The 24,842-nt window shown below is 37.4% G+C and overlaps 1 protein-coding gene across 1 annotated transcript in view; it reads right to left on the bottom strand.

Annotated features, from left to right (window-relative positions):
- PCNT (pericentrin) overlaps positions 1 to 23,415 on the bottom strand; it is a gene marked incomplete in the record, with an annotated part of 53,249 nt that extends 29,834 nt beyond the window's left edge. The window contains 15 exon segments of the mRNA XM_072418469.1: positions 1,487 to 1,705; positions 4,466 to 5,114; positions 6,245 to 6,491; positions 6,957 to 7,128; positions 7,215 to 7,299; positions 7,430 to 7,676; positions 8,417 to 8,528; positions 8,626 to 8,705; positions 10,596 to 12,915; positions 13,185 to 14,879; positions 14,998 to 15,144; positions 15,830 to 15,979; positions 17,525 to 17,686; positions 19,189 to 19,368; positions 23,260 to 23,415. Coding sequence (XP_072274570.1) covers positions 1,487 to 1,705; positions 4,466 to 5,114; positions 6,245 to 6,491; positions 6,957 to 7,128; positions 7,215 to 7,299; positions 7,430 to 7,676; positions 8,417 to 8,528; positions 8,626 to 8,705; positions 10,596 to 12,915; positions 13,185 to 14,879; positions 14,998 to 15,144; positions 15,830 to 15,979; positions 17,525 to 17,686; positions 19,189 to 19,368; positions 23,260 to 23,316 — 6,522 coding nt within the window.
- Between the last annotated feature and the right edge of the window lie 1,427 nt (positions 23,416 to 24,842).

Genomic DNA, 24,842 nt, shown 5'->3' with positions numbered 1-24,842 from the left:
TGTTACTAGTAACACTTCCTCACCTTTGTACATCAAATGTAGGCAACAACAACACAAAGATTCATGAACCTACAATCTTTTTGATACATTTGAAGCTGCTGTCAATGTATCAATCTATATTTTTAAAAAAATGTTCTCTCCTAGTAAATATTTAGTAGGAAAAAAAAAAACGAATAGGGTAACTTTCTTACAACTGTACATAGGCAGATGTGGCTACCCTGTATACATTTACATCATAGCAAATGAATACTGCCATTTTAAAACCACAAATTTATCAATAGATCTTTGCTAAAAGCATGAACCGTAACTTGAAAAAAGTTCCCTTATAAAAACAGATATGTACTGCCCATAACCTATGCAGAGAGAACTGCACAGATCTAGAGTATTTCAATCTTCAAGTATTTTTCAAAGCAGAACTTAAGTTAAGCTTTATTAGGCAGGTAATTATTGCAGAAAGAAACAGGTAATGTTCCTTTAACTTTCTTCAAATCGAAAGATCCCAAAACCTTGGATCTCCACTTGACATTTGCAATTCTGCAATTCAAATGTCAGAATTCAAGATATAGTGTATAATTAGTAAAATAATTGGTTTTCAATTACATTTGATAAACACAACTGCAATTCAAGGCTTGCATGCCATTCAAAGACCCATAATAAGCTCAGGACAAGTAAAATAGAAAATACTTTATATCGGTTTAATGTCTGTGAATCCAAAGCTGGACTGTCAGACACTTAGAATTGCTAAATTTCTTGCATAAAACTTCACCCAATATTCAACTTCACCCAATATTCAAGTTGCATGAAGACATTTTTAAATAGAACTTCAAACTTAATATTTTCAGGAGCAGGGCTTGGCATGGACGACCTGTATTTTTCACTCATGACGGATTTACTTTCAACAAACATCCCACAAATGTTTATAAACCTAAAAAGAATCCAATCAGGAATGAACAGTAACACAGAAGGTGTTTGACCGATTGTGTTACATTGTGTTGAACATTAAAAGCCTTTAGAGGTGGTGGCTGCATTGGTTCTATTTACTTTTTTCAGGCCATTAACATTTTCAGCAAATACAGAAACTGCTGATCATACCAAGAATTCACTAACTGCTAATAATCACCCCAAAGTAAAATAGAAAATAAAAAAAAGTGGCATAAACAAGGAGCTATTGGGTAAGTTTTGCATCACATCAGATAATCACCTAAAGTGACACATTCAGAAAGACTTTCCCTCATTGAATGTTCTTAGCAGGCAATATATCTGCCCGTTTATGGCTGCCTTTACAGTGATGGTGGATAAGAATCATAACAGACTATGTGGAATGTGGAAAACCAGATAGACATCTCAAAGTGGCCAGATTTTCTCACTGTAGTTGTTCCTCAAGAATGTTAAAAGCACTTATTTTTCATATGTGAAAACAAGGTCAAATGAAAATTAAATTGATTTAACTTTCAAATGATTCAAATCAGTAAACCCTTTAACTAACCTCCTGCTGCTGTCGCTCGCCTGTCAGCTTTACCATCTCATTTTGCAGTGTTTGAGTATGTTGCTGAACTTCCACCTTGTGCAGGCTGCTCAGTTCTTGTAAAGCAAGCTTGTTGTGATCTTCCATTCGAAGAACCTCTTCTTGCAGGGCATCTAAAGCCTGGCTTTTTTCCTGTTCCAGTTGTAAGCGCTGCTGATAGAGTTTCTCTTTAAGGTCATCCTGAAAAAGAGAAAGGTTTAAAAAAAAAATGTCTTAGTATACATGTAACTAAAAAGCAAAGAGAATTCTTCAAACAAATACATTTGAATGTTGCAGTGTGACCACTAGGTATGAAGAGACTAAAGTAAAATTTCCTCTAAGACACTTGCTCTATATATCCAACTAATATATATATATATATTTTATTGCTGAAAAGTGTCCCGCCAGAAATGTGTTTGTACAATGTAAGCAGGTCTACTTAAGTCTACAGCCCAATGGGATCCACAGTGACTGGCTCACGATGATACTCTCAGGCCAACCAGAGTACTAAAAAAACTACTTTGTTCCAATATCGGCCTCCTTCCTCAGTAAAGGGAGGTGGACCCAATGTTCAGTACCATTGCTAGAACTTCTAATAATATCTTTAATATTACTGCTGTCAGAAGCAAATACACTCACATCTGGTATGCCTGTACAGTGTTAGTGGTACCTTAGTGACCATTAACCATTACCTTGCCCAGGATTCAAAGGTGAAAATCTTTCCTGCGTGCATAATTGTTAGTAAATAAAAAAGGCATTTCAGCCAGGACTTTATCCCATTAACACTAAAACTGGGTGCATGGAAACCAGTGGAATCATGTACATATACAGATGTACAGATATACAGACACACTACAAAGGGACATTTCAGGGACCCTTGAAGACCCCTTTATAAAATGTATACCATTTACACCTTCATAAAGAGTCTTCAAAATATCTAATTAATTGTATGAATGGATTATGGATCTCCAGTAAACATGGGATACCTTAGTGTGCTGGTCACCAGTTGATCTTAGACAATATAAAACCAGACTTTGTACTTACCCTTCCTACATAGGATATTAAGTGGGATGGGTATTTGGAGTTGAGCATTTACAACTACCTTTTTATTCAGGGTTATATAATTTTATAAGTTTTTTGTACATTGATAAGGCATTAATGTTAAGATCGGCTTGATGCAAAATAACACAATCTGGCACTCTGCCTCTGCCATACTAAGACACTCAACCTATGAAATCCATTAAAACAAACATACACGTATACACACATAAAAACACAATAGAATAATGTTTAGGTTCCTATTGTCCTCAAACAAAACAATTAGGTGAGAACAAAAAATATGATTTCACTCTAATTAGAACACAAATAATCTTAAACTCAAGTTTACCTATGGCTCGCAAGAGAAATGTTCTCATCGGAATACTTTAAGTAGTGATACAGTGAGGTAAAAAAATAAAAAAAATCAAAGTACTATGCCAAGATAAACCAAGGGCACACAGTACATACATTAAAAATTAGCTTCTGAACAGCACACCGCATTTTATAACACTTGTTCCATGCAATGCAACATTCATAACTGAACTAGCAATTAGTAGGAACATGCAAAATTAAAAATCAAAAATCAGATTGTAAACACACAATGGAGTAAGTTTACTATAGATAAAGAAATCGTTCACTTAGCAAAGCAAATGTACACAGAGTTTAGTAGATAGATATGCAACCAATCACATACTAGCAAAATTTGGTCCCCTCTCACCAGATTGGTTGGAAAAGATATTCAATTATAGGTCTATCAATTGTGCACATTCTCTTTGCTGAACAGCCTCTATGCCTTTATGAATAACCCCCTAAATCTTCAGATACTTGTTAATAAATAGTTTCATTTTCGGGCAATTTTACCATTATTAATCTATAAACGAACACACTCATCAGTGCGTGAAGCGTTTTCCCCTCAAGTATTCTCAGATCAATGGTCATCTACCCAACAAACGCTCAAAAGCAGCATTTAAAGAAGTCCACAAAACCCAGGGTCAATTAACTGAAATGAAGCACATGCAGTATTTACATTATTGTGCATTATCTGCTAGTTTGACATTGCAAATTTTTACATTCCAATTACTAAACTTATCTCACAGGACTGAACATTTACCATACAGAAATTTTAACAAATGTCATTTTGAATCTAAAGCAACAAAGTATCACGGCACTGGTTTTAACTCCCAAATAAACTGATTGTTTCAGGCTGGTAATTTCTAAGCTTTAAATAAGGGATTTATGGAGTAGAGCAGCAAAACGGGCATCTGAAGCGTTAACCTCTTAATATAATGTAAAACTATTCACGAGTAAAAAGGCTTCCAAGTAATAAGTGGCTATTTGTGGGCATTTTTTTTTTTTAAATTACAGAAACCAACATGAGCATGTTGTAAAATTGTATCCAAGCAAGGCCTGCTTAGAGTGCACACACCTGTCTGAGCTTCTAACAAAGACTTAGGGGATGGAGTCGGTTTAAATTGCCATAAAACAAAAGCAAGAGCCAGTTAAAATTAACTCAACCACTGCAACGGAACAATCTAAAAAGAACTCACCACACCCTCTTAGGATTCCATGGTAGCAGTTTAAAATATAAGGGGAAAAATATACATAGATATGCAGTTTACATAGTGCACTTTACACTTTGAATGCAATAAAATGTATGCTGTACTGCATAAAAAAAAAAAAAAAAAAAAAAACAAACACATTTGAATAACTGGGTATTTGAATAATCTGGGTATGTTCTATAGGTTATTTTTTATCTATTCACATGTATTAGGAAATGACAGCCTAAAACCTGGTTGGTTGCCAAGGTAAAAGCACACCAACAAACATAGGGCATAAAGTATGGCACACAGTAAAACCTGAATGAGTGTGTGAGCGAGCATGTGGTGGTGGTGGTGTTGCATAGGAGGATTTAAAATATTTCACCTGATGAGCAACTTCTAATTCCTTTGCCATGGCTTGGAACTTTTCTAGGTGGACAGCCGCAAGTTCCTGCCGAAGGCGCTGCAGTTCCTGCTCCTGTTGCTGTAGCCATAGCAATCTGGCCTTCTCCAGTCTATCCTGAATTTCCTTCTCATTTTCTTGTAGGCGATTTGAAAAACACTCCTCCAACTCTTCCACAGCAAGTGAATGCTCATCTCTGATCTTCTGAATTTCAGTAAGGTAGGAAGACTCTAAGGTGTCCAGCTTAATTAGGTGGGAGGCCTCTAGTTGTTGAATATGTGCTTCGTGCTCCAAGTTAAGAGACTGAACTTCTTCTTTGTGTCTCAGCAGCAACTCTGATAAGCAAGAAAACAAATCTTGCTCTTGATAGCACTCTAAATCTGATGACTGGAAATAAAGGTTCCCATCCAAATGGCAATGAAGCGTCAAAATATTTGCCTGTAAATCAGATACACAGGTGCCAGGTTGCCATCTGTGATTCTCTTCCAATGTCAGCAGTTTCAGATCTTTCTTTTGTGTCGGGAGGATGGAGATTAGCTCACCGGGCTTGTCCCTAGAGACCAAGCTTGTTTGTGTCTCTCCCAAGAGATTTCCTTGTACGTTTGTTTTTTCCTCATTAAATTGCTTTGCCCTAAAGAAAAACAAAAAAAAAAAAACACAACTGACCACACTAGAAAATCGACTAAAAAGAGTGGAAGTGAAATGTCTAAAGCAAACCAAGCATTTATAAACTGTTAAATACAAACATGAGATTTAAACCAAATGTTAATAATTAAATAGGGATTAGTTATACAATAGCCATTTTCTACCAGATGTCACATTTTTATGCTACAAAGAAGAAAACGGTGTTACAGGACAGCGGCACCTTTTGGTATAATAGTGCACCTTTTGCATTCACCAAATATATAACAGAAATAACTTAAAATCTTCTCTAACATAGCTATACCACAAATCGGTCCAACCTATCCAGTGCCATTACCTCAGAGCCTTGAGCTGTAGCAACTAGGTAGATAACATCAGTTCATATTACTGAATGTGCCAAATGCCAACAACTTCTTTGGAGTCTCCCTGTCAGTGGGGCAGGCCAGATCCCAAGGGGGGATAAAACAAAACACACAGCAGCTCTTAAGGTGCTTCCTTCATTTTTCTTTTTACCCCACACAGGCTTGGAAAGGTGCAGCCATGTTAAAAGACATGGTGCAAATAACATTTGGTTGGTCAATTACTAGTTGAGAATTTTCAACCTCACACTAATTAAATAAATAAAAAATTTGTGGATGTCGTTAAGAGGGAGGATTGCACAAAGAGGTGTTTACTTTAAGGACAGAGGAGATCCTGTGCTTTCAGGACTCCATGAAAGAAAAATGGAACGCCATGAATCCTGATGTAATGGCAGACTGTGTAAACCAGTGTACATTAGGGTTCATCTAGGCTTTTTAAAAGACAAAATATACTTTTACACAAAGGCAAGGAGACTCCTCAAGACTCAAGCCCAATATATGTCTTTGGGAATAAACTTGATAGGTGTAGTCGGCACAGAAAAAAAAGGTTTTACTGAAGGCTCTAAGCTTTCAGGTGGGACATGCCAAGGCCAAATGAACTTTGTCTAAATGTGCACTTATCCCTGAAAGAGATAGACAACAATTTAATTTAGATTTGGTATTTAAGGAATGTAAGGGTGCTGTTGGAAGGGCTAGTACTTTCACTAGCTTTTTTTCTTTTTTATTAATGAAAATAGAATATATTTAGTATATAGCATACCTCTGTTGTGCTTCTTTCAGAGCATTCAAAACCCTTGACTTTTCTGTATACAGCCTTTTGACAACTTCCTGCAACTCATTCACCGTCTGATCTTTTATGCTTTCCAGCTGATTCTGTTTTTGCAGCTTCAAATGTTGGGCACACTGTATATGTCCAACACGCTGTTCTTCTGTCCCTCCAAAGCTTGATTGTGTTTCAGAACATCGAGTATCCCCACCACTCCTAGGATGCATCTTTGCCAACTCTGCTAAAACAGAACATTACCAAAACAATCAGTTAGGATGTCAATCAACAAAACAGAGCATGCATATTGTAAAATATTATAGCATAATGTTGATTTAACTCAGTCAGGCACATGCAGGTTCTACTCAAACCTGTACTTGAAGTGAGGATACTGGACGCAGCAAGATGTTCTTAAACCGATAACCTCAAAAACTGACACATGCAGGCTGTCCCATTGTGAAGCTGGTCGTAGACACAGCAGTATTGGGAACAAAGGTGCCAAAAAATCCTAATTACAGCTGCCATTTTAACAGGCAGACTTCCATGACTATCAAAGTCAAAGATGGCTCAAACTTCCCATGAGGGGACTCCGTTATCAAAGCAGTACCAAATACTACCACAGCCACAAACAAGCACACAGACAGGAAATGAGCATTATCAAATATGGACAAAGTTTCTCACAGAAAAGGATTCTTCAAAATCATCTCACCCTTATTGTGCTCCTTAGACAATATTTCTCTCAGCTCTTCAAGCTCCAAACTATGTTTTTTCTTTAAAGTCTCAATTTCCTCTTGATAGTGCTGAGACAAGGCAGCACTAACATTTTCTAACTCTTGTCTGTGCTTCTCCTGAGACTGATACCGAACAGAAGACAACTCATCCTGCAAAGCACGTGAACAAAAATACTGTTAAATCATGTAAACAGTAACACAGTCAAGGTTAGTTTGCAACTCTACAATTAGCTAACCTTGTACTGTACCAGCTGGTCCGTTAAGTGAAGAAGGAGATCAGTTTTTTCACTTTCAAAGGACTCATCCAAAGCCAAAACAGAGCTGTAAATTAGAACATATAACATATTTTATATAATAGTCAAATACATATAACAATATATATATATATATTAGTTTAATAATGTGGTTCAACTGTAATTTTGTGACAGCAAATGGTGGAGAAAGGGCAAACCTGTTCACTGTACTCATTTCTTCTTTTCCTTCATAGCTCATTTCTCTTAAACGCTGATGCAGCAACTCCAGGTTTTCTCTATAGGTCTCCTCAGCTGCTCTGGACTTTTGTTCAAAGTAAATTCTAAGGTCCTCCATGTCCTTCTCATGTGTGGCTTTAACCTGCTGCTGCTGTTTGTGGAAGTCTTGCTTCATTCTCTCAATCACCTCAAGGTGCATAGACCGAGCGATAAGCTGTTCTTTTAGCTCTAAAATTGGCATGTAGCAATAGTATTTAGTTTACCGAACGTATTTAAGTTGAAGTGCATGAAAATAAAAACATGATTTAATATTACTGAATACATAAAAAGTTAGTTGTTGAGGAGTTCATCAAGGACACACAATTAGGACCAGAAACTGGTAATACAGGTCACCCAGATAGAAGACAAGGACACAACAGACCTCAAAATATAGAGGGGCACAATGAAGAAATTGGTCAAACCTCAGCTCAGCAACAAGGGTTATGCTCTTGATTGTAGAGCAGACACAGAAGAACAGGGCCAACCAAATGCTGACCTTATCCGTTATAGGAAGGGCTTAGCTATCCCTAAATACAAGAGGTAGTCAGACTAGTACAGGGGACAGGGGCCCTAAAGGACTGACAACAGGGGCTCCAGATATCATGTAACAAAAAGCCCAGGCTTACCTCCCCGATGCCAATTTATTATTACAGAAACAAGGAACACCAAGGGCACCATTTATTATTATTATACAGTATTATAAAACAGGAAATCTGACATTCCCTTAAACATACAACCTAAAGTTAGAATGGAAACTAACGCACATATGCATCTCAGTGTACATTTATAGAAGATTGGGGGAAGCCAGGTAAGTTTGCATTATTTACATGTTTTTTCTAAAATAATCTGTCTGCTCACAACTTTCATTTTTTAGTTTAATTCCAGAAATAAAAAAAATCAATTACCGCAATGTCCGCAAATATGCTTACCATTTAGTTCTTGGCGACTTGCTCGAGAGCTGTCAATCTGAGACCACAAGAGTTGTATCTCTTGACTTGTCTTAATTTGTAATTTCTTGTGAATGTTATGCACTGAAACCACCTTTAAAAAAAGCATACAAAATCAGAAGTTATATTTTCAAGATACAAAGATATTGAATAGTTCATTTCTAAAAACATGCAGGTTTTAATTTTTGTACCTGACTCTGTATCTGTTCCAAATCCTTGTTTTGGCCTACCAAAGCTGACGTTTGGGGTCCGTGAAACTGAGCTTCTAAAGCTGGAAAATTACAGTTAAAGTCAGTACAAAGATCAACCTAGAATATTTCTAATTAAGCAAAAGGAAGACATTGCATTTAAAAATTAAGTAGTGGGACTGTGCCAAAAAGTGTTGGGGATTACAGCAAAGCCAAAGGTTAACTGTGTTAAGCCCATGTTTACGAATGTGAAGCAAAGTCAGTAAAGGTCAAGGAGGCACAAAAAGTTTGGTGATCTTCAGTCATGTAAAAGAAGATGGCAGTAAAAGGCTTAGGCACCTGGGCAATCTGTAGTTTTAGCAGACAAGATGAAACGTTATTAGCTGGCACTAAACCATCTTTATGAAGCTTTAATTACTGTATATTCCAGCATTGGTATAGAAGTGTTAAATATATATTGAACGGAGATCATGATTTTGCAGATAAGCTAACATCAACTCTTGAACTAGCTAAATTGAAGCTAAAGTATATATTTAATGCTTGGGTCAGTATTCAAGACCCGAATTTGACATCTCGGAGAATAGCTGAAGAATTGTTTAACTTGTGTGTAAAGGTAAACATTTTTTAGGTTTTGGATAAAGTAGAGAAGTTAGACATCCTGTCAATTTTTAATTGAGGTTCTTGTCCTTTCTGGTAAACAGTAACCTTTTTGTCCCAGTAAGCATTATCACTAAAACAGAAAGTGGAGGAAGAACTCAACAGGTAAAATACTCAAATAGAGAAAACACATATCTGGGAAGATTATTTTGTTCACTTTGGAGGGATTTCATCTAATTGCGTGTTGCATCTTTAAAGACAGAAGGTGAAGGTATACAAATTTTTCAGAAAGTTTGGGAAACCTTCGATTTTGCTGAAAACTCTTTTTTTCCTTTGCAACAGTATTTAAATGATAATTTTATGTATTTATGTTGTACCTTCATTTTTATGTTTTAGAATGCTACATATACATGATGTTGTAACCCTTCTTGTTAAATATTTATGTTATTAACAATGTTTTATTGCATTTTGTTGTTTACTGTTGGCCCCAAGTTTTATGTTAACCACCCTAGCGGTATTCCCGAGTGTGACTCGGGGTGGATTTTACCTGCAAAAAGCAGTAATCCCAAATCACACTTGGGGTCACCACAAAACATAAAAAAAAAACACCACTTACCTTCTTCCTTTGGCGTCCCCCGGCGTCCTGCTCGTCTCTGCAGGTCCTTGATTTTCAGTCGGCGAATGCAGAGTTGTTCTCCTGGGTTTCCCAGTGACGTTGGTGCATGCGTGTTGCGGGCGGGAAATACAATTAATTTTGTATTGGATTTAATACAAAATAGCTTGTATTAAGCATGTATTAAGTCCAATACAAAGAAACATTTATATAATATATATATTTATTATAATATACATGCTACTGTACAGTTATATTACAGGTTTTAATATTTTTATGCACCCTTATTTTACCAGATTTTTTTTTTATTTAAAGTTTATAATAAATTTATTAATTATTAGACATATTTTGGTGAGGTATGGCTAACAATTATAGGTCTACAATGTAAAATAAATTTTCATGCAAAAAAATGTAACGCTTTTTGCGTGAAAATACGGACAGAATTAGAACGCCAGGGTTAAATGTTTGAATGTTGTTGTTTTTTTTATAAACGCTACCTTTTTATTTTCCATTGTAATGCTCCTCCAAAATAAACACAGAAGGTGTAAGTGAATCAGGGAGCAGACAGCAGGAAAAAAAAAACATAATACCCCTATCATGTGCTATACAAAACAAAATTGCTAGACAAATTTTACAAATTTCTAGAAAGCTACCTAAATCTCATTAAAAATTGCTAAAGTGGGTGTTTTTAGGGCCCGATATGTAATGTTTCTTACAAATAGGGGACTTTTATATTTTTATAAATAGAAGTACTTTGTTTCACCTTGATTATCGTCCTTCAGTTTAATATTCTGCAGATATTGCTCTCGTAAAGCCTCAATCTCTTTCTGATAATGCTCTTGTAGTTCCAATATCTTTGATGAATGTCCCTCAGACTCTTCAAAGTGCTCATCTAGGTAATTTTTAATCTCCTGAAAATGATGGTTTACTAAACTGCTTAACTGTTTAGAAAGATGCTCTCTCTAATTCTCCCATTTCATTTTTTCCAGCTTGTGGAATTCCATTAGTGCTTTAACCTCCTTGTCATGCTGTTCTTTAAGATTTCCAAAATCTTGTAAGTTATTTCCCAGTAATAATTCAAACTCCTCCAATGATTCAGATTTCTTATACATATCTTGTGCCCTCTGGAAACTTTGGCTATTCCTTCTTTCCCACTGTTCCTTTTCTTTTTTCTGAAGCTCCACAACTTTTTCCATTTCTCTGCTATGTTGGTTTTGCATATCCAAGATAGTTTTTGAAAATTCTTCTTGAAGCTGCTCCAACATTTTTGAGTGCTGTTCTTCTTTCTGCAAAGAGACTTGTAAAAGTTCCTCTCCAATACGTTTCAACTCTTGTGAATGTTGGTTCACCAGGAGATCTAACTCCTGGGAGCATTGGTCCCGCTCTTTCTCCCACTCCCCTCTTTCCCTTCTATGTCTTTCTTCCAATTCTTTCATTGCATTTTCATGTTGATCTTGTAGATTATTAATTGCCTCTGAATGCTGTTCTTGCAGCTGCATAGGCTTCAACAAAATGTTTTCTTGTAACTGCTTTATTACCTCAGACTGATCTTCTCTATCCTTAATCCAGTCTTTTTTCTCTTGAACAAGGAGATTGTGAAGTGCCTCAATTTCTTTATATTGCCGTTTAAGCTGTAGTATTTCTTTTGAATATTCTTCTTGTCTTTCCTCCCAATGTTGTTTTTCTTGAAGATGAGTACTAATTAGTTGATCTTTTTCCTTGTTATAAAGGTCTTGTACCTGAAGTATTTCAGTTGAGCATTTTTGTTGTAGATGCTCAATTGCTTCTTGATGCAACCCATTTTGTTTCAAAGTCTTCTGTGAAAACTCTTCTCTTAACAGCTTTAGCTCCTCAGAATGGTTTTCCAATTTCCCGTTTTCTTTTAGATATTCTTCTGTTAGCCTTTCAGTTTCCTGCTTATGTTGTTCTTGTAGATGCATTATTTCTGCTGCATGTTCTTCTTTCAATACATCAATCTTCTGTGACAACTCCTCTCTTAACCGCTGCAACTCTTGAGAATGCTTTTCTTTTTGATTGTCCCACTCCTGCTTCTCTGTTACATAATCTTCCTTTATCCTCGCAGTTTCCTGCTTATGCTGTTCTTGTAGATGCATTATTTCGGCTGCATGTTCTTCTTTTAATAGATCAATGTTCTCTGAATGGATTTGATTTTTCTGGAAGGATTTCTCAGAACATTCATCTTTCAGCCGTTCCATCTCTTGACAGTAGACATTTTTTTGATTTTCCCACTCCTGTTTTTCTTCTACTTGAATCTTTTTCATGGAATTCATTTCTGTAGCATGCTGTTCCTCTAGCTGTTTAATTTCCTCAGAAAATACAAACTTAATTTCCTGTACCATTTTTGACTGCATCTCTTTTAGCTGCAAAATGTCTTCTAATTGTTCTCTTAGTAGCTCTGTTTCTTTGGAATGCTTGTCTTGTTGCATTTCCCACTCATTTTGCTGCTGAACATATTGAGCTTGTAAGTATTTTCTTTCTTTAATATGCGATTCTTCCAGTTCAAAAGTTTTCTTAGCATGCTGCTCCTTTAGTTCCAACATTTCCTTTGCATGCTGCTCTGTTAGCAAGTCAATGTCCCTTATATGCACCTCAAGCTCTTCTGTTTTCTGAGCAAGTTGGTCTTGGAGATGTTTTATATCTTGTAAATGAAGATCCTGGTAACTCTTCCACTCTTCTTTCTCTTTTCCATAAAGCTCTTGTAATCTCTCCATCTCAAAACTATACTTTTGCTGCAGTACCAAGGCTTCTTTATCATTTTCAACCTTCAGTTCTTCAACCTCTCTTGAATGTTCTTCTTGATGTTCCTTGATTTGCTGAGAAAGCTTATCTTTAAGATTAGTTAGTTCTTGCATATGTCCATCCCGTAAGTGTTGCAATTCAAACTGGTGTCGGTTCTGAAGAAGAGCTACCTCCTGAGCACGTTTTTCGTTTAATGTTTCTCGAAGTTGTACCAAGGCACTTTCTTTTTCTTTGAGTAGGTTTGATTGACTTAATTCTAACTGTGAAGTATGCATGTTGTTCAGACTAAGTCGTAAAGCTTCAAAATCCACATTATGTACAGGCTACAAAAGACAAGAGATAAAAAAGGAAGCCTGTTACACAAAGGCAGAATAAAATCTCTATATCATACATACAAGTTGTACACACCTTTTGCAAAAAAGGAAAATAAACCAACAATATAGTTTTCAAAGTGTTAAACAACAACAAAACTCAGCTTAAATCTATTTTTTTCCAATCCTTGAGGCAAAGCATTTGTAAACAGTGTTAGAAAGAACTAAGGAAGCCTAGTAACATGCCCACCCCCCTGACATTTTGAATAGCTTTTTCTCACCTGTTCCTGTAATCTCTTTTCTAGATCTTTATTCACTTGCTTTAGTAAATTCACTTCTTCACCCAAGCTCTCCTCTTTCCTGAAAAACTCTTCTTCTTTTGCTTTAATAGCCTCTTGCAGCAACTGTTGTTCTAGGCCCTTAGCGTTCAGTTTGTTATCAAAGTCTTGACGTTCAGATTCTCTGGCCTTCTCAGAGTCATGCAAATTATTGGTAAGATTAACATTGCTAATCCGTAAACTTTGGTTTAACTCTTTTACCTCTTCTAGCTCTTTTTCCATCAAAGACAGTCTATTTTCCAAGAAATTGTTTTTATCTGCAAGTTGTGATAACTGTTCATCTTTAGCCAATTGTTGGCCCTGGCTTAACATTAAATTAAAGTCACTGCTCTCTCTAAGATCTTCAGTTAGCCTTTGCTGTTCCTCTGAGTTTCTGTTATTCTGTCTTTCTCGGTCTAGCTCCATTTGTGTGGTGGTGAGTTCATCAGTCACTTCCCTCCATTTAGCTAAAGCTTCTTCCAGAGAAGCAGCACATATTTGTAACTGTTTTTCTTTCTCCTTAAGCTGCAGTGTAAGAACACTGCATTTTCGGAAAGCATTTTCAGCAATATCCGGGCTTAGTTCATTTTTCTCATCTGCAGGTCCTAAATTGTTTGATAAATAGATAGCAAAAGATTCAGGATCCAAATTAGTCCCTACAGAAGCAGCGTCCGATAGGACACCAGTGATTGGCATAGGGGAACAGAAAAGTGGAATGTTTCTTTCTGCTGTGGAGCTGATACTTTGTTCCAGAATAAAGTCACTATCTAGTTCAAATCTGCTGTGGTCCCCATTGTCTTCATGGTCAAAAGACATTTCAAAAAGTTCAGTCTGGCTGGGGATCAAGTATTTATCAAAATAAGTTAGGCCTCCATTAGAAGGAATGGGTTCATCATAATCTTCTGAGTTAAACTGAGCCATTTTCAAGTTGTCATGTTCTTTCCTGGCTTTCACCCTGCTTAAATTCTTCTTGATGTCTTCTAGCTCATGCCTGAAATGATCATCGCTTGATTCAATCAACGACTGATTTTCTTCACTCAAAGTTTCTCTACTTTGATGTTTCAGTACGTATTTTTGCAAGTCACTCTCATGTTGTAGTTTAAATTCTTTCATGGTTTCCGCCTCAAGCCTCAAGCTCTCTTTCAGATCACGGATTTCTTTGTTCAGTCGATCCTTATCATCCTTATCCTGAGCTGCAGTCTGCTCCGCTTGATGTAACTTTTCCTTGAGACTTGACACATCATCCTTGTACCTCTGTTCCCAAGATATTCTTTCATTTTTGAAATCTTCCATTTGTTTTTCAATCTTCTTGACCAAAGAATCTCGAAGAAACTCTGACTCTGCCAACTTCTCCTTTAAATCTTGGACAAGCAGGGAGAGAGATTCAACATTGTCTTCTTCATGGACAAGGAGCTTTTGCTTATCACCACCTTGTTTGTGATCACCTGAACAAGATGGAGTGGATTCGCTATGATTAGGCATTGATATTCTATGTTTTAAATCTGTGACTTCCTGATTTCTTTCAGAAAGTTCCTGCTGCAGATGGGAGACAGAAACTTCTGACAGGTCTAGTTTCTCTTGAAGGCTTTCAAGATTCTTCTGTTGTTCATGCAGCAACTTTTCAAGTTTTGCCATTTGGTTCTCCTTCTCCTTAGTGGTCTGAAATGCAAACAAAAATATTTGGGGTGGCACAGTTGAATATATGCCATCAAAATAAACGTCTAAATCTAAAATTCAGTTATGATCACATTCTTAACCCGTCTGAATGTTTACTTACTTTCTGGGATGTTTCCAACTCTCTTTCTAGGTCTTGCGCTCTTTTAACAGTTTGGTCCATGAGGTTGCTATGGATAACAGCAAACTGTTGCTGGGCCTGATGTAGTGCCTTCTTTCCTAGGCTTTTGTTTGTCAGAACCATGCTAGCCTAAATAAACAAAAAAAAAAAAAAAAAAAAAAAAAAAAAAAAATTGTGATAAAAAANNNAATACTGAACAAAGAAAAACATTGTGATAGAATAGCAGTATTCTTCAAGAGCAATAAAATAAATAGACCCTCTAAGGCAGTATTTCTCAACTTTTCTAACCAGGAAATAAATTTCAGGTATTCAGTGGACCTCTGCTATAATTAATATATTCACAGTATGTTAATGCAGTGGTCAGTAGGAAGAAAGCCTTTTACATTGCTGGACAATGGGAAAGATGTTGACTTGCGAGTTGAAAATTGCTCATGGCTCCAGGAACACCTAGCAATCTTTGGAGAAGCCCTGGTTGAAAAACACTGCTATAGGGGTTTAAGCATTGCTGGCAAATAACAGTTTTAAACAAAAAACAGGTGGAGGGAATTAACTTCTTCACATTAACAAACTCAGCTGGGGGGGGTTAAACATAGATGGGAGAATCTATGGCTTTTACATGTCCTAATGGGAGTGTTATCTAGTTCCCAATCAAGTTTTAAAAACAAAAATGGGCACTTTAGGTCTCTAGTCCAGTTCATCTTCATGTGCATTAAAGCATTGCTTAACCCTCAAGGTGTGATCTGTTTTTTATTTAGCCAAAATGGAAACATGGAGAATAATTAGTTCATGAAGATTTTATATTTTTAAAACTCACATCTTGTAGCTGAAGCTGGATAGCCTGAATCTGATTGGACAGACATGAGGCTTTGTCTTCCATTTCCTTTTGATCCAGTAAAGCCTGCTGCAAGTTGCTTGACAGTTGTGTTATGATCTCATCTTGTTTATGGACGGCAGACTGAAGGTCCTGTTAATAAAATTGTTAGCATCACAACAGCAGCCAAGTACAAAATTCAACCAAGAAGAATATCACGAATCAAACAAACTTAAGTGCATCGAAATATAGGAGCTACCAGTAACTACAGGTACCTGGGATGGAGCAGATGATAGTAAAGCAAGGAATGGATGGCAGCCCCATAATGCACCATGAAATACCAAGTCGGCAATGCACCCATGTTTATATACAGAGTTGTGCCTTTTAGCCTGGAAACTAGATTACAGTAATCCTATTATTACAAAAACACAGACATTATTTTGTTGACCTTCTGAAAACACTAGCAGTCAGGCTCTATCCAGGACCAATTAATAGAACTAAGTCACAGCCTCAGAACAAATATGCAGTAAGCACAAGTCAAAATTCCTTTTATCTACACTTGTTTTAGTAACAAATAAAGAAAAGTAGGGTATTTTAAATGCAGCAGTGTATTAAACATCAAATAAAGACAAAAACATATATTGTTACATCACTATTAGTATAAATGTTTCCTAAATTCAATGATACCTCTTTAGCAACCTGCTATGGTTTTTTTTTTTGTAGAGCTAGACAGACTCCTAAATTACTTCTTTGCACCCACCTAATTCAATTAGGAGTCTGTCTAGCTCCCCCCCCCCCCAAAAAAAAACCATAGCAGGTTGTTAAGGGGGTATTATTGAATTTAGGAAACAAACAATTGTGATGTAACAATGTATATGTTTTTGTTTTTATCTGATGTTTAATACACTGCTGCATTTAAAATACCCTACTTTTCTTCATTCTTTGTTACCATACATTCATGAAGGCATGCAGCCTATCCAATGCTAGAGGAGGCAATTTGGTATATTTTTACACAATGCATTTCATACACTTGTTTCAGGTCAATTGATACTTTATTAAAAGCTAGCAAGGCAGCTTAAATAAAGCTTTCATTACAGGAGTCATATTGGGAAGCAAAAGGATACGAAAATAAAGTATTTAAATAAATTGTTTTAATAAAGTAAAAACAAAATATATTAACTTAAACATACGGTATGTTCACAACAAGATAGGCACTTTTATCTTCGCTATTTTAGCTGCATGTGGCTTATTTTGAAATTTTACACCAATTCAGAATAAACAGACTAAGAATATGCATTCTGAAATCAAAGATGCATTACTATATTGAAAAATCAAATTCATGTAAAAAGGTGCAGGAGGAAACCTTAGATGTCACCTGCTTGTGATTTTAGGGGAAAACTCTACCCACTGCTACTAGAGTTGAAACCTCCATTAGGATTTCCATTAAACCACAAAAGGGAGCAACCTGATAGGAAATCAGAAACTTGACAAAGTGCACCCTTTCCCTATTTGTATAAAGGAAAAAGAAAGTGCCTTTGCCCCCTAGTGTGTCCCTACCATATAAAAGCCTTGAGGCGGTCATTGAAGCCCTAATGCTCGTCTCACAAAATACTAATTCAGAGAATTTCAATCTGTTGATGATGTATATACTTGCAAGATATGGGATCTGGTAATAGGATAAAAAAATAAAAGAAAAACCTGTTCATGGAGTTCTGAAAAATCATCATCTACAGTTGACTGAAATTGTGAAATATTCTGAAGAACTTCACTATCCTCCTGTTTCTCTTCTAGTCTGAATTCTAGATCAGTCATTTTGTCCAAGCACTGGGATACATCTAGTGAGCTGCAGTCCAAGTGTATCTGCAAAAAAAATAGCAATATATTTTTAAACATGACAAAAAAAACAATAATGACAAAAACTATATATTCCTGATAACTATACTCCTAATATATTTCTCAACCACGGTTCCATGGAATCCTAGGGTTCTTCCAGAGGACTGAGCAATGAGAAATGTTTGACTATCAGGCCAGTTTAACCGATTACAATGATCATTTAGGCCATCTGTAAACTTGATATCATTTATAATTTTAAATTAGAGTGTAAATGTAGAATTTTCCACTCAAAAGTAGGTAGTAAAAGAAAAACCATAGGCTAAGTACACACGGGCAATAATTACACTCGTGCAATAATTGTGGATGTAAAGAATCCTTCAGGATCCTTTCCAACGACAAACAATTGCACGATGCATGAATGGGTGTACTTGCATTACCATCATTCGTCGTCAGTGGATCCACCAGGACAAGGTCAGTCTTTCAGACGATGGACAACGAGAATTGTACACACACAAGATTCTCTTACAATATCAGCCCCGAGACCAATTGCACATGTGTATGTAGCCCAAGTGTGGTGCTACATTCATGATTCAGAAGAGATTATCCACCAACCATCTATATCTCAGGCAAAACTGAAAGGATGAGCATTACATTGCTCCCCAGATCACTTTTAATATTTATTGGAGTATAGTCAAAGGCTACATGTAAGCTCAGATAAGATTTTTAGTTCTAGGTAAGAGCATTTGCCCTCTGAATGAAGGTTTGTTTCCACCTGGATGTTAGGAACTCCTGTTTTTATATCACAAATTAAAAGGTACACCTTCAAAAGACTCCAGTCCCAAGCCAGATAAAATGCTTTCTAATGCTTTAGGGGCCATTTATGTTAAAAATCCAGTCTACTCAAACCTTGGTAGAACAATAGGACAGGAGTATTTTATCCAATGTCCTGATTATATTGTAACTAAACAAATATCATGTGATCCTGCAGAAGTCAGCAACTCATTTGCACTTTACAAAAGGCTGACAAATCTGACACTGCTAAAAAACAGCAGGTAACTGGTAATGGAGGGGAGGGAAACAATAATTTAAACAAGGAAAAGTGATGGAGATGTCTAAAGGGGGATGACCCACATAGTCCAGGAGAGGGAAAATAAAACAGAGTGGACAACACTGCTTGGAACTTCATTAATTTATTTGTGGTGTCTGCTTGCTAACCATTCCTTTACTGAAGGGGGACAACTGGAGTGAGCAAAGAAAGCCAGGACAAGGCGAGGCAAACAGTGGCTCAATGCAAGTCTGTATACTACTGATGTATGCACTAGTAAATATTTTTACTTCATAAAACATGCAGTGAATTATATAGATAATTCAAATTATACAAATTATACAGTCTAAGTAGTTAGCCCAGAAACAAATCTCCGCAAATTAAAAAAAAAAAAAAAAAATCTGGAAAATACATTTGCTTTTTTTTTTCAAAACAATGCTTTTCAATAGGGTAATGACAGTACAACGATATAATATAGCACTACCTCTGTGGAGACCTGATCAGCACCCAACACTGCTCCTTTATCAGCATACTCCGATCCAATTAGCGTGTCCTCCTCCGGCGAAATGTCATTCTTGTGTACAACCGCACCCTTCCTCTTCTGCGTCTTTTTCTGTGCCTTTGCGCTTTGCCCTTTTGTTTTGTGCTGTCTGAAGCGAGCAAGCTGTACATAAAAGTGAAGGACAGATAGAGGGACAGGTAAGTAAGGAACAGGTAACAGGGCCACAAAATAGGTGAAGTCATTATCTCCTGAAAAATAGGAGTGCATTGACGCAAGACAGAAAAAGCTGTCCTAAGAATATATAGAAAGAAGGTGTTGATAAAATATATGATTAAAATTTAAAACAGATAAAAACAAAAGCTCTCCCCCGAAGGGCACAGTAAAAAATAAAAATTCTTTAAAATAATTATAACAAAAGATTAAGTAAAAGGATCCCTAGAAAATAAATTGATTGGTTCAGATGGCCAAACAAAACAGCACACAATAGCCTAAACATTTCTACATTTGAGACAATAATCAGCTTGTAAAGGATTAGGGATTTAAATGTACACCTGCTTAACGCTGCAATACCTCTACCATATTAAAGATATAGAAATCCTCAATATTCACAATTGTATGCGAGCTGGTGGATCTGCAGAAATATGAAACATTTATGTAAACACGCCACTTCTATTTTGTAAAATAAAGCAAAATGACCAACTACTAAAATAATACAGAATTTTACCAGCTCCACTTTAGGCTAGCAACATTGCCACTCCTCCTAGTGTACCTGAGCTGGGACAGGACTTGCCAGGGTAGGAGGAAGAAGAAAATACCTCTACGTATCTAGGTATATACCTCTAAGGAGACACTAAAGGCTCGTTCACACCAGCAAAGTTCTCTGCTGTGAGTGTTTAAGGAACATGAACGGATCATTATGGTGCACTGTAAAGCAAATGTATCAGTAAGAACAAACAGCTACACATTAAACCAGCATTAGCAATCATACTAAAGACACCAGACAGAGTAACCATCCAGTACTTTTTGCTTTTAGATATCCATGATATACCTTCAGACTTCCCTAAGAATTATAACTCCATACCTAACTTATGATGGACCCATAAGGCAGTGTAAATAATGATTTTAGCAGTCTGTTTTACTTTCAATCCTGGAGGCTGAACATAAATGCAGGAAGGTAAAAAATACTCCAATAAAGAGGCTGTAGCCTTTATCTCTGTATTTACGCTGTTTTAACTGAAGGTAACGTTTGCGATAAATGCATTACAGAAATTGTTTTATTTTATATTTTTGTCTTTAACCGTACTGTGGAGACCATTAACTTTTGTTTTTATAGGGCTCTATTTATAAAACAATGACATGCTCATTACAATGCTGACATTAAAAAAAAATATTCCCACGATTCTAATGCAATCTATTTGCCCAAAAGCCAAGTGAAGGAATCCTCCACACATGCATTTTTAAAATAGCAAAATCCAAGATCAATTCTTTACAGGATAATTCTAAATACATTACAGTAACTGTGCATTATTACCATATTTAGGCATTTCTTCCTACAGCAAAGTACAGTAATACATTACCACTAAATGCTGTACAATTAGGTAGCACCATGCAAATAATTATGTGGCTGGTGAAATGTCAACATGAAGCTGTAAACGTCCGACACCTCCAGATGTGAGGGAAGCTCATCAAGTCATTGATCAGAACAAGCAATCACGCATGTGAAGGACACTATTATAATAGTAAGCATTAAAGTTAAGTTTCAACTAAAAAAATTTTACCACTTTTTGGACAGACAAAAAATTTCCAGTCCAGTCTTTGCCAATTAACATCAACACAAGATTTCTACTACTGTTCCAGTGAAAGATCCTAAAACTTTAGACAGAAGTAGATAGAAGAAAGTAAGGGCCATATATATATATATATATTATCTTTGTTGCCGGGCTCAATAAAACCCTTCTCAACCTTTTTATATTTAGAAAATCCGAACTAGGGGAAAGAGGTTTTACATTTTTACCAGTATGCTACAATAAATCCAGTATCAGCATAACAAGCAATCTACTAGAATTCTGACCAGACACATTTCCCATCTTGACATTTCTCAGTATCAATAAAGTTGCATTCTTCCTTTCATTCAACACTGCATTGGCAGAATGAAATGAAGGAAATCTGGGGGTAAATTAACCTACCAATATTTTAATACATTGTGGGGGTAGACTCCGACACAAGAACATACCAATTTCGTGTACTGAACTGGAAATCATGCAAACTCCATGCTGACCAAGAGTACATACATACGCCACAGTGAAAGTGTCCCATGTGGAGATATAGAAGATACACGTGTCCAGATTTCCACCGACCCGCAGCCTCTGGCACAGGGAATCCCCTACATCATTATAGTGGGCGTGTGCTGTGCGGGACCCCTGCAAACCAGGCCCACACTAACCCTGTGTACGTGCTGAATGATCGGCCCCCACACATTTTCACCCCACTAAATCTGGCCCTCTTTGCAAAGAGTTTGGACACCCCTGGCCTAGGCGATCGAGATTTAATGGGAGCACAAAGCCTCCCGGAATACCTACATCAGGCATCCCAGGACACTCTTGGGTGCTCCTTCTGTGCATGCCCGAGCATCTCAGGCATGCGCAAAAGCAGCACAAAGAAAAAAAATTGCTGCAAGTTTTTTTCCCATCTTACATCACCCGATCTTGCGCCTGGGTCAGGTAGTAGGTTGAAGAACCAGGAAGAAGAAATAAAGATGGTGGCGCCCGGAGCGTTGGCTCTGGGACGACCCGAGACCCGATGCAGGACACCCCCGGATGAATCGGACTGCCCTGTGGATTGAAGGCAAGTGTATTTTTTTTTTGCACTTTGCAGTTTTGAGTTTAGTTCCTCTATAAGATTGGTGGAGGGCATTCCAATGCTAGCACCTTCCCAGCCACTGGACCATTCACACGGATGCACAAAAAGCAACTGGTACAAAAAGCTCAACTGTTTGAATATTTTACAGGAGGCAGCAGCTGGCAGTAATGAAGCACTCAGTACCACCGCCATTCATTCTCTATTGGCTTCTGCGGGTGAGGCGCTACATGATCAGACATTGCTTTACTGGAAAAAAAGAGGGGCAGGCGATGTCCCTTCTGCAGTAAGCATTCTTGCTTCTCTGATGGTTCCAGCTGTCAAAATCACCAATTTTGGTAGCCATGATACCCGACATATCCCTGGCTTGTGCTGCGGTTGTGGACACTCCATGCCAACCTGCAGTTACATCATCCCGGCTCAGCCAATCAAACAAATTGAAGCCAGCAAGAAAGAGGAAACGGGCAGCAAAGTATAAACCGGGTTTAGTCCCACTTTCAGGTGAACTATATTCTCATCTGCTGCACAAAACAAGCAACAGATCTATTAGCAGCCAGGGAGGAACCATTTTATTAACTGTCAAAATGGCTGGAGCTCGCCCTTATCCGATATATATATTGCGATATACAAATCCATGCAATAGCTACAACAGTTTATCTTTACATATCAAGTACAGTTTTCATGAAGAAGGAAAACCACCTGGCAATCTTTCCAGAAATCTAGTGATTTAATGGGCACCTATCACATACCTCAGAAAGCATTATCAGCTTTCAAAAAAACTATATAAAAAAAATATACAACACTGACGACCAGTATTGCAGTCGAGGAGCCCAAATTCAGAGAGCAGCCAAGTGTGACAACACTGCTTCAACATAGACGTAGCACTCAAAGTGTTGTCACCCTGGGAAGGAAGTGCGTTATTGGCAGGATCATCAGGCACAAATTGTGGAGGAAAAGAAAACAGCAGCCACATCTACTAACTGGCAAGACAAAGCCATATATATATATCTGTGTGTGTGTGTGTGAATGTGTGGAGAGGGAGAGAGAGCACACATAGATATTTCTAGGAACAACAAATTCAGTCATTGCCACCCCCCATAAGCCCAAACCAGGGACAGGACACTGACAGGAAAGTTTCTGCGTTCTATTCAGAACTATTAGCCGCCTCCCAACATTCCACAGCACGGGCTGCCTCACCTTCTCCCGCCCGGCCTGCACTTTTCTCATCCGCTGCTCCTCCGCCGTCCCGTCCATACTTTCCTAACTGTCACTTCATCACACTCAACATGGCGCTAAGTTGCCCGCCTCATCCGCCACACACAAGAACCAATCGCTAAATAAATTTTATCCAATCGCAGGACGATCCTTAGGACTCCGGCGCGCCCACAAAACGAACTAGTTCTTTTGTTCTCTGATTGGACAGGTTCCAGCTAAAGACCTGCCCAATTGAGGGTGGTTCTTCCTCAGTAGCATTAGTAATTGGTTTCTCCACAGTTCCTTGTCTCCGCCTCTTCTCCGCCTGAAGACAACTTTCAAAACCTGTGGATTTTGACACGCCCCTTCGAGCTATCGGCCAATCATGAGGAAGGAACTGAGGAACCGGGAAATGTAATCTGGAGGCGCAGGCCAGTGTTTGCTGCCAGTGGTTGCTAGAGACTGGTTGGCAACAGGGATGAAGAGACCCCATTATTATGGCTGTTTGCAGCCTAACTTTACTAAAAGTGTTAAATATGCCCTCCAGCTAATACAGGAGGATTCAATGCTGTAAAATAAAACTTTCAGCTAGTAGAACTTTAGCTTTAAAACTTGCTAGCAGGAAGGTGCTGCACCACCAACCATTGCATGTCTTTCCTGCAATAAATGCATGTTACGTTCCTGCATGCAAGTTCCTAAAAAATGTAAACCCAGATGCAGAAAGGACGGAGAACTCTTGTGGACATGCAATACCGCTGTATTACAAAAAAAAATGCACCATATACTTTATTCTAAACGTGACTGAAAAAGGAAGAAAAATGGCGCTTCTTAGGTGCCTAAAGTGAAACTTTCACCTAAAAAAAATGACACTTGATCCCTTAGCAAACTAAGTTAGTAGATCCCATGCTGTCCCCAATTCTCTCTTCTTTCCAGGCACAAACAAAACAGCAGGCGTAGTCTCTTTCTTCTCTGTCTTCTGGGTTCTGTTCACACTACCTGATCTCGCACTGCACAGGTTTGAGATCCGGTGACGTTTCCTCCTACAAATGTAAAATAAATTTCACTGCACATGCGTGAGACTGGCACTTTTTTTTACATTGTAGGAAAGCCCCTTCAGGCATGCGCAGAAGGAGCAGCCCAAAGCCTCCTTGGATATGTGACGTACAGTATATATTTCCAAGTGGCTCTGGGTTTCCCATTCAGTCTTTACTGTCCTCCTCTTTAAACTAAAAAAAAGTTATTACCAAAAGACACTTTTTTAATTATATAATGGTAAAAATTTTATGTTGGCCTGCTTTAAAAATTGCTAGCAGGAGGGTGCCAGAAAGGATAAATAACTTGTGTACATGCTAATACACACAGAACCTCTGTGTTCCAAATAGAAATGTACCACAATCTCTATTCTAAATGTGATTAAAACAATAAAGTTGATACCATCTAATGTTTCAAATCAACATGGCCACATGCCTTCAACAAAGAAGATACAAATATGGTGAATAACCAGCTATTGGTACTTTTAAAGCCAGCCACAATGTTTCAAACATTTCACAATAAAATTCAAAACTTGCTTTATTAAATAGTGTTAA

This window comes from Pyxicephalus adspersus, chromosome 7, assembly GCF_032062135.1.
Source record: "Pyxicephalus adspersus chromosome 7, UCB_Pads_2.0, whole genome shotgun sequence".
Lineage (NCBI taxonomy): Eukaryota > Metazoa > Chordata > Amphibia > Anura > Pyxicephalidae > Pyxicephalus > Pyxicephalus adspersus.
This window is presented reverse-complemented; position numbering and strand designations above follow the sequence as displayed.